Source organism: Bacillus rossius, chromosome 6, assembly GCF_032445375.1.
Source record: "Bacillus rossius redtenbacheri isolate Brsri chromosome 6, Brsri_v3, whole genome shotgun sequence".
NCBI classification, from domain to species: Eukaryota; Metazoa; Arthropoda; class Insecta; order Phasmatodea; family Bacillidae; genus Bacillus; species Bacillus rossius.
Window position 1 is genome coordinate 50,535,890 of NC_086334.1, and position 19,389 is coordinate 50,555,278.

General features: G+C 42.5%; 1 protein-coding gene across 2 annotated transcripts in view; it reads right to left on the reverse strand.

Annotated features, from left to right (window-relative positions):
• Window positions 1–19,389, reverse strand: part of LOC134533165 (class E basic helix-loop-helix protein 41-like) — a 192,195-nt gene that overhangs the window by 70,117 nt on the left and 102,689 nt on the right. For both annotated transcript variants that reach the window (XM_063370528.1, XM_063370529.1), the window contains exon 3: window positions 8,563–8,635. In XM_063370528.1, the coding sequence (XP_063226598.1) occupies window positions 8,563–8,635 (73 nt within the window). The remainder of the gene's footprint in view (window positions 1–8,562; window positions 8,636–19,389) is intronic.

Genomic DNA, 19,389 nt, shown 5'->3' on the forward strand with positions numbered 1-19,389 from the left:
CATTGGCTGCTGTCTTGTGAGACGTCCCAACGTAGCAGCCTGTGATTCGATACAGCTTTGGTTGGGTGTTTCTCATTGGCCCAGAGTCATCTAGGTGAGTTGTGAGCCAATAACAGAGGCTGCATTAAGGTATAACTATTTGTATTTTAGCCTATCGCGAAATGAACTCGCGAATTATTCCGGTATATAGATATCCCTAACTACGGTTCTCCTTATTTCTTTTTTCCAGAAGACATTATTCCTAATTGCATGTTGCCTAGCGTTCAGGCAGACGCAACCACAAACCGCTAAGACCAAGTCATCTCGTCTCCAGTTGAACCATCAGACTCCTCGACGTCTCAGAACGTGCGTCATCCAGCCGGCTTTCCTTCGCGGCATTTCCTTAGACACGTCTCTTTACTCACCGACTTTCCTCGTCCCTATTCGTTGGTCATGATTTCCGTTCGCTGGAACTTTTCCGGCTAGAGATGTTCTTTTTTTTTCCCTTCTTTCTTTGATGTGCATCATCTTAGCTCTCGGCATACGGTATTTGGTGGGAGTAATTTCGTGAATGTGACGTAAGTCAATGAACGGAAATGTTCAACGACCACGGTGCTGCCATCTGTGGCGGGTGGCGCGAACCAAAGTTCAAAAAGCCGAAGGGAAACTTTATAGTATTAACTGTTTAGTTACTTTTAACAAGGTAGGCAGTATTTAAATAAAATTACTTGTCGAAAATCAGGACCCAAGCCATGGTTTAATTTTTTGACGTGACAACGTCTAATAAATCGATGAACGCCGGCTGCACGCACGAAAAAGTGTCCCGTTACGCACATTGTTCCCTTTACGCTGTGTCCCGTTATGCTCATTGTACGCTTGCGCCGCATCTATCTCTCTTCCACTCGACTGTTTATAAAGTGAAGTGAAAAGTTAATGTGCTTTTCATTGCTTATTACAACAACAATTTCCGCAATAAATGTTAATTATTCTTGCATTTAAAAAATCTGATTACTAGTATGATTTCAAGTATTTATTCTTTTATTATTAAAATAAAAATGATTCAATTTTATTCATAAAGTATGCAATCTTTTCATCAATGTTTTGTTATGACGTTGTCACGTTAAACTATCGTCCGTAAACCGACTTTACAGACAACCACTTTTTTTTCACGTCTTTTCGCTTTTATCGGAGCCGTTACGTTATGTAGTTTAAAAATTTTGGTTTGCTAATCAAATGATTCAGTATTCGACGTAGTTGCTCGGGCGGCGAAGTTTAGCGGCGGGTGCGGAAACTACGTGCGATTCGCGTCCGGAAATGTAGTTGAAAACACAGTTTGCGTATATTTATCACGCTAGGCATTATTTTAAATAATTCTACGTTGAATTTTGCGTTCGAGTTCCGTATTGTAAGTGTATGTGCAACATGATAACACGTGAATTTGCTCGTTACCGTAGGTTAGATGTCACACATCTCTGACGAGTACTGAAAGACTCGCACACCTTTTTTTTTTTTTAAGTGAAACTTCTAATGCGACTTCCAACAAGGTTGCGTTAAACGTTTAACGCTACCATGGAGGGGGTATGAAAGCACTGTTGCGTTAAACGTTCAACGCTACTGGGGAGGGGGAATAGAAAGAAACAGGGCGAGAGTGAATGCGTGGCACTCGAACGCATGCGCGTAGTATACCTGTTACAGGCCAGCGCGAGCGTTAGCAGCGAGTAGCGTCCAATATTCCAAGCACATGCGCGTGTTATTCTTGCTATGCAGCGAAGTAAACAGTGTGTGCGTCGTGAAATTAGCTGTAATACGTACTTGTTCTATTTCACTAAAAATCAATTTCTATCCCTTCCTATTTTCATTTCCACATTACGAAGTTTCACTTCTTCCGCGCGGAGGGACTCCTGCACTATTTTTTTTTTACATTTAGTTTCCCGTCACTTTTATTTGTTTCCTATAAGGATTGACGTCTCGTCCACGGGATCACTACAGACTATATAGCACACAACCACGTAGTCGTAGGTGGTCATGTTAGGAGCAGGCCATGGAAGTCTTTAAGAATAACTTGTTTTTTTTTACTACATACGTTGAACTGTTAGGATGGAAATAATGTGACATAACCAAACGCTGTATTAAACACTCAACATACTGAATCAATCACGTACCAAAGTGTGACAATATTTACACATCGCTGTCACAGTCATTTACTACAGATTTGGTGCACACTTTCTGGCGATACGTTTACGTAAAACATATACGTTCTGTTCGCGCCACGCGCAGTGTAAAAATGCGACAGTGTTCCGTGAACTTTTTTTTAATATCAAAATTATAAGGAAGCAGACTTTGTTAACATTCTGTGACTAGTTCTACCAGTTTTGCAGCATACCTAACGCATTTCAACATGTTAGTAAACTTTGAGGGGCTCAATTGGTTGAGAAACTGATGGATGCCTTTTGATGGCATCTTCTCACGATGATATTTCCAGTTGTTCTTGTAATGGATTAGGGACATTTTGCAACCTTTTTATGAAAAGTTCAATCTGACGGTAAAAATACACATCGCATGCCTGAAAAAAGAATGTAGGCTATATAATATGTATAATATATAATTCATATAAATCCAATTAATCAAATATTATATTAATTATTCATTTCCTTTGATTTAAATATATACACATGAATTTTCACATCACCAATGAGATATCGAGAAAACATGAAGAAGAAAAAATATCCAAAGTGGGATCGAACCCAGTGTGGTAACCGGACGCATTTAAGAGTATAATGAGGAGTAGTTATGTTTCCGTATTTCGTTTTTTAACTGTACTTTTAGGAGAGTGAAAATGGTTACAACGCGTGTTTTAAAATAATTTTTAGGCATGAAACTCCTGGTACAGAATTCTTAAAAACACTCAAGGGACTTGCATTACAGCTTTATCTAAATATCTAAGCCATATAATGTTATGGTTAGAACCGAAATCTCGTTGCAGTCATGTGAACGACTAGAAGACTGCGCACCAGTTCAGAGCCCTGCGCCTAGAAGCACCAGCGAGAGTCACACTTATCATCCCGCCTCACCGACACAGATCGACGCCTGACTAGCCTGGCCCCTGCATGTGCGTTTAATGCTTTGTTCCATAGCGTGCTGCTTTGGGTCAAGCTCGTTTTGTTCCGTTGATTCTGTCAGGCAAGCACTAGAGTCAGGAATTGTTCCTATTTTGGTCAGAAAAATCCAGTCATTTCGATGGGTTTGATTTTGAGTGAAAACCCTGTTCTCTATCTTGCTGTCGGTTATGCATTCGCTCGGGAAGCACGCCATCTGTCTCTTTCGGCCAGCAACTCGTATCACTCGGAAAGCAACCACTTTTCGCGGCGCGTCGATAGCCAATCGTTATGGCCAGGTATTTTGTCGCTGGGCCACGCTGCTTCAACGATTCCGAATGTAACGTAATACGGGTGTATCAGATGCGCCTCGATTATCGATCGACTATTTCTCGAGAACAATAAATAGAGAGTTGGATTTCTCTTTTACTGAGTATTGCTATTGGGAAGTACTTCTACCCTCGCAAACGGACGTCGCAATCTGCGACCCCAAGTTCGCGCACTCCCCTGTCAGACTTGTCTTAAGAAGTCTGCTATGATTGTCCGTGTTGTCGTCTTTATTTTGTACCTTTTTAGTCTCACGCAACCATTTTGTCTTAGGAGGCCTACCGTGTTCTTCTGTGATTTCGTCGTTGTGTTTTCCAGAATATCTGTTTAGTATCATCGCTGGGTTTACTTTATGCGTCGCTGTGTTGGTTCAAAATATTTTTTTTGTCTGTATTTACTGTTCTTGTCACAACTGTCTCGTCGTTGTGAGCTCACTGTGTTCGTCTGTGCTGTCATATTTTCCCGACTAATTCCTTCCACGGAATTCTGTGCTCTCTATGCATAAAGCTTTCGACATCAGATCCTTTTGGTTTGTTTTCTGTGTGTTTGTGTATTCTTATCTCGGTCCGATACTCCATGACAAACAGTGTGATTCCTCAATGGCGTTATGTCAAACATGAACGTTTTAAACCCGTATGTAGTGATTTTGGAAAACCACGTAAAATCGAAGTCAGGATGGCCGGGCCGTTTTCGTCCTCCGAAATGTGAGTCGAGTGCGTTACCACGGCGCCACCTCGCTCCTTTTTCGTATGACGTAATGACTCCACTGACGTGTCACCAGGGGCCTGCCGTATTCCGATGGGAACTACGCTATTAAAAATGACAGTAAATTTACGGACTTTTCAACGAAGAATTCACCAAAAATAAACGAAATGCTCCGTAACTTCAGACGGATGGAAATTTTAAGAAAAATATGCCGTATTTCCACTTCTGAACTTTGTTTCAGGTATGAACAGGGTAAAAGCACGCGCGGAAGAAATCAATTTATTTTCCATGAGCCCTAACCGGTTTTCGTACTATTTCATTATATTTCAAGGTCATTCTTGTGGGTTCATGTCCGAAGTAAGTGAACTTTGTACCCGTACATTTCATGAAGATCCATGGCTAATAATTATTTGTAACCAGAGTTATTCGTTAATATTTAAGTTGGACAGTTTTTACAGTGTACGCTTGCCTCCACCACAATGAACCTCTGGAAGGTGGCCAAGACCCTCAATCAATTGTTGGAACTTTTACATATATAATATATATAATATATAATATATAATATATATTTATATATAGCAAAATAATCAGATCGCTCGTTAGAACGCAGTAAGGTACGCCCCGCGCTAGAGAGCCTATTTCCTTGAAAATGACTGAAAATGTAGAGCACGATTTCGAGTGGCCGACTGCATCCGACGTATCACGTGTTTTAGAACCCCGTCCCTATATGCAAAAAAAACTCGGAACCACACACAATTCATGGAACGAACATGGCGGCGCTAGTGACGTGTTCGGTGACGTGACGGCCCTCCCGACTGAAGGCGGCGAGAGAAGTGAAGGGGTGTCGGCGGCGGCCTCGCGCAGCCAGTCTGTGACCCGGTTCCCCCCTCCCCCCAGGGCAGGCCGTGAAGGAGAGCGAGCGGCGTGCTCGCCTTGGCATTGCACTTGGTGCGTGCTCACCTCGGGCCGGCGCGCTCAGCCCCGCTCAACCGGGCAAGGGGATTGCTTGCAGGGCAACAATCGGTCGTGCGTCAGCATTTGTTGGAATTCGGCTAACTGTCTCATGAATAGCGGCAGGCATTTTTCGCGGAAAGATCTGCACACCTATTAAGACTTCAACAAGGTATACCCGCACCAGCGGTTTCTTCCTTGTGATTGGCGGCCGTCAGGCGAGAGAAGTCGTTGCCTTGTTTTTTTGGCCGAGCCGTTCAAGACGCGTTTGCTTCCCGCACTGAATTACTGTGATTGGTTTTGTTACAATCGACATGTACCTGGAAGAAACTCACCCAATCACGAAACACAGACGATGCTACAGTGTTTTAACTTCAAGCTGGTCTCAAAATTTTTTTCGCGAAATCTGCATGGCCCTACTCATGAATGCTCGTTCGTTGCTACTGCACGATCAGCCAGCACGCATATAAGCTAGCGGGTTAGTGGCGAGAAAGCTCTCGTGAGGGGAGGTTGTCGAAGGATGCAGCTCTGAGGCCTGCCATCTAGTGGCACGGGAAACAAAAAATATATATATAAAATATTACAAAAAAAATCCTTTGGGAAACCAGATGCCATGACACAAGTTCGTAATACTGCGAGAAACAAATATTGCACCTTTGTAAAACACATGGCTGTGGTTATTCCTTCACACGTTAAATGCGTTTTCTTCGAGATAATACTGAGTATTTATTACGAAAATTGACGCATTATCTTCGAATATTCAATAATTGGCTTATAAACGCGCGCAGTTAATGCAGGGAACGGTTTACAAATGACTTTAACTATTGGAGGTACTGGGACAACACAAAGCCTTATTGTGAGGACAAGATTCAAAACCCAGTATTACTGCGATCACTATTTTGTGGAGAATCAGATGTTTTTTTCATGTAAATGTATTAATTTACAACAAACCTATCTCTTCAAAATATTAGTACAGATGATACGTAAAAGAGGATTTTCACACACTTGTCTCGTCCAACGAGTGTGCTATGGCTGTGCTACATAAAGCCCGGGTTTCACCTGAAAATTGCTCTGACCTATAAACCATTGATCTGCCAATCAGAGAAGTAAAAATATCTTGGCATATGACATTTCTGTGAAATACGAACTGTCTTCAGCTATAGGTAGGGGAATGCATAATTCTCGAAAACATTCCGAAGACTAGATGAAAGTAAAAACTCTGTAGAATCGTATATGTTTCGTGACTGGGTGAGTTTCTTTCAAGTACATGTCGATAGTTACAACACCAATAACTAGAGACCTGTAACATTCGCGGATTAATTTCGCGATAGGATAGAGTCCAAATACTTTTGACATTATTTTGCTTCAGTGAATGGGCCACAGTTTATCTGAAGGACTCTGGGCCAATGAAAAATCTTTAACAGAAGAATTAGCGAATCACGATTATTCCAGACAACAGGTGTTACGAGTCGGTAACCAATCAGCAGATGTAATTTGCACGAGTGCATAGAGGGTCATGGAGTCTATCCTTTAGGGATTTGAAATCGCGAATTTTACAGGTCTCTACCAATAACAGTAATTCGGCGCGGAAGCAAACGCGTCCCGAGTGGCTCAGTCAAATAAGGCAACGACTTCTCTCGCAGACGGCCGCCAATCACAAGGAGGAAACCGCTGGTGCGGGTATACTTTGTTGCAGTCTAATAGGCGTTCAGAATTTTTTTTCGCGAAAAATGCCTGGTACTAGCTATAGGCCTACACGTTAAGAGTGCCTGATGCAAATGCACTAGTGTTAGACATCCCCGTCTATTAGGCAAGGGCGTCGCCAGGGGGGGGGGGGGCAGTTGCCCCCTAGAGCCTTAGAGATATAAAATAATGTAGCCAAATGCAAAAAAATACATACTTTTCCCACAACTTGCCCCCCCCCCCCCCCCAGGCCACCGGTTGGCGACGCCCTTGCTATTAGGTGTGGTATATTTTACTAACTAGCTTGACTTTAAAGTCTTACACATGCGTGGAAAGGGGGAGGGGTAAACAAAACAACCAATTGGTTGCTTCAGGGCTCCAGAGGGGGCGTGGCCCCCCGGTCACGTGGCAGAGGTTAGAAGGAAATCCTGACTGTAAAATATCCCGCGAAATGGTCCATAACTGTTGCAGTGATCGCAACGGAAACCAACTGAAACTCGCTGTGCTAGCGTCACGACGTAGTTCGTCCAGTGCGTCACGAAACCAAGCTTGCGAAACAGCCCGAGAGACGGAGAGAGATGGTGTTCCGAGCGGCTCTTGCGTCCTCGCAAGTTGCGGAATGGGCGAGGTTTCTGTCCGAAACGCCGATCTCTGCCGGCCTCCATTCCACACGTCGGGCGACCCAAGGCTTCGTTTAATATATATAAATATATATATATATATATATATATATATAGGTATATATATAAATGAAACAGAAATATTCACGTAAAATTACAGATATTTGTAACTTGTAATTCTGGGTTCGGAGTCTTACTTGGGAATTTATGCTTTGTGTTGTCCTAGAGATAGATAAAGTTATTTATAAACCGTTCCCGGAATAGATTACCTGTATTAACTGAGTGCATTAATAAGCATAATAAAACAAAACGAAGCATAATTATTGAATTTTCAATTATATTTTCCATGAATTAAAAACAGTATATTTGAATAAAGCATCAATTAAAATGTGAGTCAATTTTCGTAAGAAATACTCAGCATTATCTCGAAAAACGTATTTTATATAAGCTTATACAAAGATAAAAATAGCCATGAGTTGTACAAAGTTACTATATATATATATATATATATATATATATATATATATATATATATTACAAACTGTTACTTGGCAACTGGTTTCCAAAGAAATCTTTTGTAAAAGTACAGAATTACATTTTTTTCTGTGTAGGTCACGGTTCAGCTCAAAGCCGCTTACCGCGCGAATAACCACCTACTGCAATGCAATTTCCAAACAACGGCGAATAGGAATTTTTAAAAAAAATATTCGTCGCTATTCGACGTAAACATTACCAACATCTAGGGCAACAGGTCAACGAAAACAACTCCTTAAGGGGCTCGCCTAGTATGTTTGTGTTCGTTAGGCGCGATGATAGGTGCGACGCATGCTGGTGATACTAGAGCGGTATCGCCTCTAAGCGTAACGGAAAGGAAAGGCACGCAGTCTTCCCGTCGTCCATAAGGCAACTATGAAATTTGAGCCGTAACCGTAACAATATGTGGCTTAGAAATGAAGATAAAGGTGTAATGCAAGTGGCTTGAGTGTTTTCTAGAATCTGTACCAGATGTTTAATGACTAAACATTATTCCGAAATAACGTATTTTAGCCGTTTTCACTCTCCTAAAAGTACAGTTTGAAAAAGAAATAGGGAAACAACGTTACTCATCCGCCTTTAGCGTATTCTTAAATGTTTTCCATAAACAGACTCCACTTGAATATCTGGAGCAGTGTGTGTGCCCGGGAAGACGGACTTAGACTTACCCTTGAGATCTTCTTCTTCGGGAAGCCATAGTCTTCTTCTTCGCTGTTCACTGCGGTGGCAAAGTTGAGGTTCCTGAGAATAAAACACACGTAAATTAAGTTATTTATGGATATACGACTCTCTCATACATTACTGACCTCTAAATCACTTTAAAGCTTGGCAAAGAGAACAGGGATAAATATAAAAAACAAAAATGAACGAGTGAGTTGAGTAAAATGAGCAGTGCACTTTTAAAACAGATGTACAAGTTAGCAGTCGCCAACTCCAGCACTAACAAACAGCACAACGCATATTTTCACGACAACTGCATATATTTCATGAACAGTTGAGTGACAAATTCCAGTGGCAGAACAGGTATTGATTTCAGGAGGGGATATGAAAAAATATATATATAATAATTTTTGTATTATAAAAACTACCGTTAAAAACAACGTATTTGGAAAGTTACATTGTATTTCTCAACATACATCACTGCCTTTGCCTTCGTGGTTTGTGATTCCAGGTGTTTAAAGATCTCACCTTCCCACGCCCAAAAATAACATAGGTACTGCCTTCACCGAGATTTCACATATTTTTCTATAACTTATTCTCCTTCCCCTTACCAGTTCAAGCCACTGGCAACTTCAACCCAGCCTGCTGTTGTCCATATTGTTACGATTTACATGGGGGGAGCAACTGTGTTCTTAAGGGCTACCCCAATTAATTAGTACATTTTTATTTATTACTAATAATTACTGCACTCAAGATTTATGTCCACAACAATTAGTCTTACACTGGTGGTCACTGAAACCTTAACATTTTCCACTGGAGATTGGCTCGACAGTGGCTCGCTCTTCTGTCCGCCTCTGTCCGCTTTCTTCGCACACTCGCCCACACCGCGCCGCAGTACAGTTCTCAACTATCGCTCGTCGCACCCGACTGGCTCGCCAGGCCTTCTCGCAGGTATCGCCTCCCGATAGGTCCGGTTCGCTCACCAAGGGCCACTTGCCCTCCTCACCTCTCGCCGGTCGCAAGGGTATCGTCAGCATCACTCCCCGAGGGGGGAAAACTCTCCCCCCCCCCCCCCCCCGTACTCACAGAACTCCCCGAACCCTCGGATCTCCCCCCCCCCCCCCTCCGGAGGCCGGCGTTGTCTATTATACACCCGTGTCGTCCTTCTCGAAGGGACGAGAGAGGCCGTGGCGTGTCGCGTCATCCCGGGGCCGACCCCGACGCCCGAAACACCCAGAACAGCGACGCTTATTCCCGCCAGTTACGTTACGGTTGTTATCCCAAACAAAGGCAGTGCTTAATCTCTACCTTGCCCGAACGTCTTGGAACAGCTCCGCCCTTGGTGAACTACCGCGGCCCCGTGCTCTGATTCTCGGCCGTCGCTCACGGTTGTTCGCGCGACGACGACCCAGCGGTCCGCCGACGGTAAATATCGCGGCACACGATCTGCCGGCGCGCGGCGCGAGTGATCCAGGTCAATGTCGTCGGAGGAGAGATTGTTCCAGCGCCTTTCTTCGGCCGCGTGATCGTGTTTACGGCCGTAATGAGCCGGGCAGGTGGTCCCGTGGACCGGGCGGCCTTCGCGGCGATCCCGGCTGGAAGGACGGCGTCGTCGAGTGGAGAGCTCCCCCTACCACCTCTCCCCTCGTTATAACACGAAACTCGGACACGAAATTCAACGTAGAAACGTTTAAAGTAATGGCGAGCGTGATACACATACAAGCAAATTGTGTTTTCAACTACATTTCTTGACGCGGATCACGCGTAGTTTTCGCACCCGCCGCCAGAATCCGTTGCCGCAGCGGCTTCATCTACCACAGAACCACCTAATTAGCGGAGCGAAATTTTATACCATATAATGAAACGGCACCGATGAAAAAAACGTAAAAAAGACTCGAAAAAAAATACTAAACCCTGGCGTTGGAGCTGATTTTCGACAAATAAATTTTACTAAAATACTTTCTGCACATTTGGTTTAAAATTAATTTAAATATTAAATACTATAAAGTTTCCCTTTGTCTTTGTGAACTCTGGTTCGCAACGTCCACTACTGGCGGAATTACTCGTACCAAATGCCGTATACCGAGAGATAAGATGTTACACATCAAAAACTATAAAAATATATCATTCCCACCAAAAAAAGGAAATAATTTGAAAGCAAACAGCGGATGAATATGTCCTCCCCCCACCACCACCCGAAATGAAATCCTGCGAACGCCCTTGGCTGGCTGTGGAGTCGCGAGTGTTCCGCGGACTCCTTCAGGAGCGAACCACGTGTCGCAGAGACGACGTGGGCTTGGCTGGAACATTTACTTTTGCTGGCAGGTAAAATACAAATAAAAGTAAATAAAACAAAACACATAAATATTTTTCAAGCCATCCAGGAATTAAATTTTGACGATGGTTTTGCCTATTTAGATTTTATTTCTAGATAAATTATACTCGGGTAGGTTTAATAGAGAATATGATCGAATTCCGGTAAAATTTCTCCAAAATGAAGTTATGCAAATTGAAATAGAAAGTTATTCACCAGCACTTTAAACTACATGCTAATAACAGTTAAATAATTACTTTTCCCGTACTTTTTTTTTCATAGAAAACCAGGTAAACAAGTAAAATTAGAATTGGAAAGGGATTGGAAGAGGGGGCGGGTGGTTACCCAGCACTGGTGCCACCCCTGCACGTATGCATCAACTCGCGTCAGTGATTGGTCTAAAGTTCTGTTGACACGCCCTGGGCGACCCCGGTCCAACGACAAAACAAGAAGTACTGACCCGATGTGAGGAACCCATTAGTGGGAGTGATAAGCCTCTGACCAGAGTCAAGACCAGAGTCAAGTCTGTGCCGTGTAAGTAAGTAGTATCGGCGGCACCCCGTTTCCCAACTGTCGATTACAAGGACATGATGTTCTGTACAAAAACTGTCAACAACATTAAGTTGTTTACATACGTAATTGATAGAATGATACGTAGACAATTATTCTGCTACCAAGAACCGTCGAACTGACAAAATACATGACACTGTTCACGTGAGTCAATGAGCGCGCTAAAATTGCTTGAATTACCATAAAATCATTGGGTTTAGCCCAAACCAAAAAAAAAAAAAAAATCCTTTCTGCACAACCTGCAGACATAGGTAGATTTCGAAGTACCTATTTTTCTTCTGGAAATGATTTGGAACTTCTATAAACTCCTGGAACATTTAAGAACTAAACTGGAGCTAGTATTGACCGTGAATCGCCTCTTACCTCGCGCCTGCCACTCATTCACACTCTCACGGACCCGTCGCTCCTTATAGAGCCTCTCTCGAGGAGGGTCTCTCACCCTCTTCGCCGATGTCGCACTTCCCTTCACTCGCGGAACTCTCCGAACTCTCGGAACTGTCGCGGAGGCCGGCGTCGTCGCTTATATACCCGTGGCGTCCTTCTCGAAGGTACGAGAGCGGTTGTGACGTGTAGCGACATCCCGGGCTGACCCGACGTCCGAAACATCCAGAATAGCGACCCTTATACACGTCACTCCTCGCAGCGGCCTCTGTAAGCCCGGAATTCCTAGGTTGCTTAAGGTGAAAATAACTCGAGGTGGGGCAGTGTAGGGGAAGAGGAGGGGGGTGGGTAGCGAGAACCTTTGTCATTCGTCCAGACACGCGTTGCATGCCTTAAGTCAATGGACGGCGCGTGACGTCAGTAGCCGTGCGGGACTTCAACATTATTCTTCAGAGCTGCACTGATCAATCACAGAACACGTCGCTAGCGCGGGAATCACAATAGCGCGAACGGCGCGAATATTTTACTAACCGATCACGTGGCGTCAGTGCGACAAAAATGACGGACGCGACAGATTTCCCGATAAAAAAATATTTTCTATTTCCTTCACGTCACGGGCGCGACGTTACTGAAATGAGAGTTAGAATTTTCCTCTCAAAAGATGGTTATACTGGTGCGTTGGTTAGCTTGATTTTTTTTAAAGGTTTTGTTTACTTATTTTATTTGTAAAATCTCTTAATTGTGTTTACGCAAAATGATTTTTTTAGCAATGAGAGTTAAATTTTTAACTAAAATGATTCAAATATGTCCATAAAAAAACCCAAGCTTTGATGACTGTCGTATTTTCGTTGCGCATGAAATGGCAAGAAACATTTTTTATTTGTGGTTTGTTGCGTGGCTGGGAGCCGCCTGTTCACAATAGAGCGATATCTTCGCTGTCGCGCCGCGTCCTACGCACCCCGCCGTCGCGCTGTTCCAGCATCTCACTCGCGGTGACTTCTCCCCACAAGCTGCAACACAGTCCGCACGCAGTGGGCGGGCGTATTAATTCCTGCCTATAAATACTCGAACCTTCTGCCGGCCAAGAAAATGCTCCGCCCGCTTGCTGGGGCGCCAAAATGCAGTTCTGGCAGCGCGCGACTCGAAGTTCATTCGCTTTCGTCGAGTACCCGGTCTTTCGCTTTGTGCCCAAAGCACGTTTTATCCGCTCAAAAATGGCTCGGATCGGGTATCAAACGTTTGAATTTGCATGTAAACGATTATGACGCAAACAGTTATCTGCATGGACCTGAAAAATTTGCGGTTTAATTACGTGATAAAATAAAATTCAAATTTTTAAACCTCTAAGCTAATGGCGCTATTGGTGGTACACAGTTTACAGGAAATGCACTTGGCCAATGAGAAACCCCCCCTTCCCCCCCCCCCCCCCCAGTTAGAGAATTACCGTATCACGTTGAGATGTCTCACTAATCAGCAGCCAGTGAACGGGTGACAGTTGCCCGAGTATACATACACATGACTTTTGAATATATCCTAGAGGTCATTTAAAAGGCGAAAATTTCCGGTCCCTAGTTATCTGTAACACATACTATAGAACTCAATACCGGAGACTCTCCGGAAATCGTGGAAACTACTGCGTTCAGCGATCCTAGCGAGAGTTGTTAGATACTTAGCACTGAAGGAAGATTTTATGTATATGAATTTCGGTAAATATTAAAACAATTAGAGCAGGCCTAACGGATTTTAAGTACTATTTTTACGGCTTCAACGTGTCTAGTTAATAACTATTCAGTTGTACATTGAACAATAATGTGTGGTTATTTGACCTGTTTTCGAGAGAGAGAGAGAGAGAGAGTGTGTGTGTGTGTGTGTGTATCTTCTCGCAGTCCGAGATGTTAAATCAGCGTGTAATCAGTTGGGATGCACTGATGTAAGGGATCAGATGCATGTTACTTACGACTGTAAAAAATACCGGGTGCAAAATACTGTGATAGCGTTCTATCAATTTTCAACAACTAACATGTAGGGACCGGAAAACTTCGCGGATTCAATTACCTCTAGGATAGCCTCCATTATCTTCTGCATTTCTCAAGCAAACACGCGTTTTCATTGGGTACTAAATTGTGAGGCGTCTCCACTGGGTAGCTTGTGATTCGACGCTTCTTTGGTCGATAGTCTCTCATTGGCCCACAGAGTTCCAGTTAGACTGCGAGCCAATAGCAGAACCAGCAGAAATGTACACAAGTTTGAATTTCAGCCTATCACGAAATTAATCCGCGAATTCAGGTCTCTACTAACATGTAATTATATGCTTGCAAACCTATTTCAAACTGAAACGTTTTCATTTCTTGCAGATGTGTTGGTATAATGTTAGCTTAACTACATTCATTACATGATGGCATATTTACGAATTTTTCTAGCGCGTTAATTTCAAACTATTAAACAAATTAATAGCATATAAGCCTTTATACAGCCACGATATGTTTTACTGTCCAATTGCTGACCAGCACACTTCAACTTCAGAGCAGACACCCACCACATAGACTAATACCTCCATGCTCCTGGCCATAAGCAATTATGTAATTTCCCTCCACTTTTATAAACAACGTTCTATACAACTCTCGCAAAGGTATAGCTAGTATGTCCATGGTTTCCATGCTAAACAGGCCGAGTGTCTGAAGTTGAGTATTTGTCTGTACGCAATCACCTATTCACAGTAAACACATAATCAAGTCTTTTTAGTGCCGTCATTGGTCAATAACAAGGTCACATTCTTTGACCGGTTACACGCAACAGAGTGACCACTTCTCTTCTTGTTTATAGCCGACTCGTGGTTGTCAACTTCGTGCCAAGAGAACTGTTGTCTAGTCAATAACGTGGAAAAAAAAAAGTATACGAGCTTTAAGTCTACAATCATTATTAAGGGCATGCATTTTTCTCGAAATAGTATTATCATACTTTGGACTGCAATAAGGTATTCCTGCGCTAGCATCGATTATTACCTTGTAATTTGCGGCCGTCTGCAAGAGAAGCCGTTACCCTATTTGACCGAGCGTTTGCTTCCGTACTGGATGGCTATGATTAGGGACAGAAAAAAATTCGCAGGTTCAATGACCTCCAGAACAAACTCCATACTCGACCAGATATCACCTGGTCATTGGTTACTGACTTGAGAGACGTCTCCACCTGTTAGTCTCTGATTTGACATTTCTCTGGTTGAGGGTTTCTTACTGGCCCACAGTACTCCGCATGAACTGGGAGCCAATAGCAGACCCTGCACAATGGTATAAGTAGTTCAATTCTAGCCTATCACATATTGAATACCCGAAGTTTTTCCAGTCTCTAACTTTGATTGGTGTGCTGACAGTAGACGTGTACCTGAAATAAACCCGGTCAACCACGGAACGCAGTCAATGCTACAAAGTTTTAACACACAGCTGGTCTGGAAATCTTTTCGCGAAAAGTACACTGCCCTACTCATTGGTTGCGTATTCTTTGGCGGGTTACAAGTGATTGGGTAACAACTGCTTCTCCTTGTTTACAACTGGCTCAGGGTCATCAAGGGCGTGTCAAGAGCACTGCGGGCCAATCACCAACGAGAAGCAGATGTATATGCGCTTCAAGTCTAGTTTGATACCCAATGAATTCAAGAAATAATATTTGCATTAATTCCTGGTTTCAGTTTATAATCTTATAGTTAACGCACAATGTTGCATTAGATTTTAATTTTCTCTCCTGCTCACATGATCATTTATATGAAATTTTTATATGTATGTCGTTGGCTTTTAGGTCTTTCCAACCTTGACGATTAAAATGTGCTCCCATGTAAAGATACAATAATTTGCAGTCTAATCTGCTGAAAAATAAAAATGCGAACTTCGCATGGCTCTAGTAATCACTGTACATTGTCTGCACTCTCCGTTGCAGTAGGGTATCAATAGGTTCAAATGAATGAACGAATAGGCGTAACTTCCCTTGACACATATGTTTTTAGAGACGACGTGTGGTGATTAAATGAGAATGGAGAACTGACAGAATGAACGGAAAGGGGGGGGGGAGCACCCAAGACACAACACCTCCATCTCAAGGGTGTATGTGTGTTGATAAGTCGGGGTGATAAGTGCGACGCTCGTTGGTGCTTCTAGCGCAGTGTCGCCTCTGAGCTAGCATGCAGTCTGTCCGTCGTGCATGGAGCAACTATGAGATCTGAGCGGTAACCAGAACATGATATGGCTGAAAAATGAAGATGACGGTGTAATGCAAGACCCTTGAGTGCTTTCAAGAATATGTACCGGCTGTTTCATGCCTAGTAATTATTATGAAACACGCGTTTCAGACATTTTTACTCACCTAAAAATACAGGTTAAAAACTAAATACGGAAACATAATTACTCATGTGCCATAAGCGTAATATTAAATGTTTTTCGTAAACAGACCCCACTCGGATGTATTATGTAGTTTTCAAATCGCATGTCATTTTTTATTCTGAAGCTCTGCGCACCGTATGTGTGCCAGGGTAGGCGGGGAGTTTTACCACTTGCAAAAAAATTGGTTGTCTGTAAAGTCGGTTTACGGACGATAGTTTAACGTGACAACGTCATAACAAAACATTGATGAAATGATTGCATACTTTTATGAATAAAATTGAATCATTTTTGTTTTTAATAATAAAAGAATAAATACTTGAAATTATAATAGTAATCACATTTTTAAAATGCAAGAATAATTAACCTTTATTGCCGAAATTGTTGTTGTATGTAATAAGCAATGAAAACCACATTAACTTTTCACTTCACTTTATAAACAGTCGATGAAACAGTTCACCTGTAGATGACTTGTAATTAATTTTAAAAACAGGCGTTTAGTTATAAAGTTTAAATATAATTTTGAACAAGTTTTCATATAAATAAATTGTAATCAAAATCTGTCATCAATTATATGAATCACCATAACTTTTTCAATTGTAACATAACCTATTATAACTGCTCTCGCCGACAGATGCTACTTTTTTTTAAAAAAGAATAAATACTTGAAATTATACTAGTAATAAGATTTTTAAAATGCAAAAATAATTAACCTTTATTGCCGAAATTGTTGTTGTAATAAGCAATGAAAACCACATTAACTTTTCGTTTAAATATAATTATGAACAAGTTTTCATATAAATAAACTGTAATCAAATATATAACATAACCTATTATTACTACACTCGCCGACAGATGCTACTTTTTTTAGTAAGAAAAGAATAAATACAGCGTAACGGGACAATGTGCGTAACGGGACACAGCGTAACGGGACAATGTGCGTGACGGGACACTTTTTCGTGTGTGCAGCCGGCGTTCATCGATTTATTAGACGTTGTCATGTCAAAATTTATCTGGATCAGACCTCGCCGGGAATCGAACCCGGGTCACCTCGGCGGGAGGCAAACAGTGATATTCGGTGTCGGCTATGGAAACATCCTGCTCAAGGCCAGGGACGCTCCGTGTCTATATATGACAACGATATATCGATACATTGGAAATATCCGTATTTAAGGTCAAAATATGGATATTTTGCTATCGATATTTCCTTAATATCAATTTTTTGACACGATTCTATCAAATTAGAATAAAATATATTTTTCATTATTTTTTCAATAATCTGGAGACATATATAATCCCACGTTGATTGTATACATTAATAAATTCGCTATAACAGGCAATGATATTGTCTTCTTTGAGTCTGAAGAGTATCTTATAAAAATAAAAATTTTAAATTAGAAGTCAAAAATTAAAAAAAAAAAGTTGGCATGAATTAAGTCATCAATACACTTTAAAAAAGAGAATATTAAGTAATAAAAACACTGCCTAGTTTAAATTACTTTTTTCCAGTAAGAGCAAAAATTGTATTAGGTATTTTTATTATAAAATGTTAGATGTAGCTATAAAGAAGACAATGTTGCATGTAATTAAAATAATAATTTTAAGATTAGCAAAAAAAAGGGTATAAGATTCTACAGGGACTGATAAAGCGATATATTGTAAATGAGGCGATATGGGCATCATTAAGAGGATGTGCGGATGTGTGTGATGTGTGGGGCCCCGGGCAGGCCTCGCCGCTGAGCTGTCGGGGCAGAGCACGTGTCTCCAGCCGCGCTCCACGCGCCGGACCACGTGACCCGGTCACGTGGGCGGCCCGCGCCTGGAGGGGGGGTAGCGGGGCGTCTCGTGACCGCGGCCCGCCCGTTGCGCAAGTCCGCGCCCCCTCCCCTCCTGCCGGCCGTTCCCGCTCCGGGACGAGTAGGGACCCGCACCCGGGTTCAATGACCTCCAGGACAGACTCCACGATCCTCTGTATTATTGGGCGAACGTTGCACTGCATAACATGTCATTGTTTGATTTGAGGGTACCTAATAGGTAGAGACCTGAAAAATTCGCGGGTTCATTTCGTGTTATGCTAAAATTCAAATAATTATACCTTAGTGCTGCTTCTGCCATTGGTCCACTGTTAATCTGGAGGACTGAGGGCCAATTATAGACCCTCACTCATAGAAGTGTCGAATCACAGGCCACCCAGTCGAGACGACTCACAAGTCAACAACCAATGAACAGTTGGCATTTGCCAGAGTGTGTAGAGGATATTGGAGTCTATCCTGGAGGTCATCGAACCCGCGAATTTTTCCTGTCTCTACTAATAGGTAGGGACTGGAAGAATTCGCAATTTCATAGACATCTAGGATAGGCTCCACAATCCCCCTATATACTCGGGCAAATGCCACATGCTCAATGGCTACTGACTTGTGAGACCTGTCAACTTGGATGTCTCTGATTCGATACTTCCATGGTTGAAGGTTTTACATTGGCTCGAAGTCCTTCAGATAAACGGTGAGCCAACAACATAAGTAATGTGAAGGTACACGTTCTTGAATTCTAGCATAACGCGAAATGAATCCGCCCATTTTTCCGGTCTCTAATAATTGGTCGAGATTCCTCCAGATTAACACAACATTTGAATGAATCTGCAAATTTTTTTTTTGCCCGGTGTCTGGCGATGAATAATCATAGATAGAGACCGGAAAAATTCGTGAATTCACTTTGCGATAGGCTAAAATACAAATAGTTATACCTCAGTGCTGCCTCTGCTATTGGTTCACAACTCACCTGGATGACTCTGGGCCAATGAGAAACACTCAACCAAAGCTTTATCGAATCACAGGCTGCTACGTTGGGACGTCTCACAAGACAGCAGCCAATGAGTGGGTGACATTTGACCGAGTGTACGTAGAACTATGGAGTTCATCCTACAGGTCATTGAACCCGCGAATTGTTTCGGTCTCTAATCACAGAGCGCGGAACACCTCACTGCTCAGGCGGGAGTCGGTGGAAGCGACGCTAATCTGAAGTGCTGCGTTCTCAGTCACGTGGCGTTGCTGCCAAACCGCGACACACTCGTCCTGCTGACCACCGCTCTTCGTCACAGACCGTTAGAAACATTAGAAATCGTTCTAACATCGTTAGAAACACACCACTCGAGACGCCTTCCAGCTGCACATTCCGTGGACATGTTTAGTATGTTGTTGTCTGCTTTA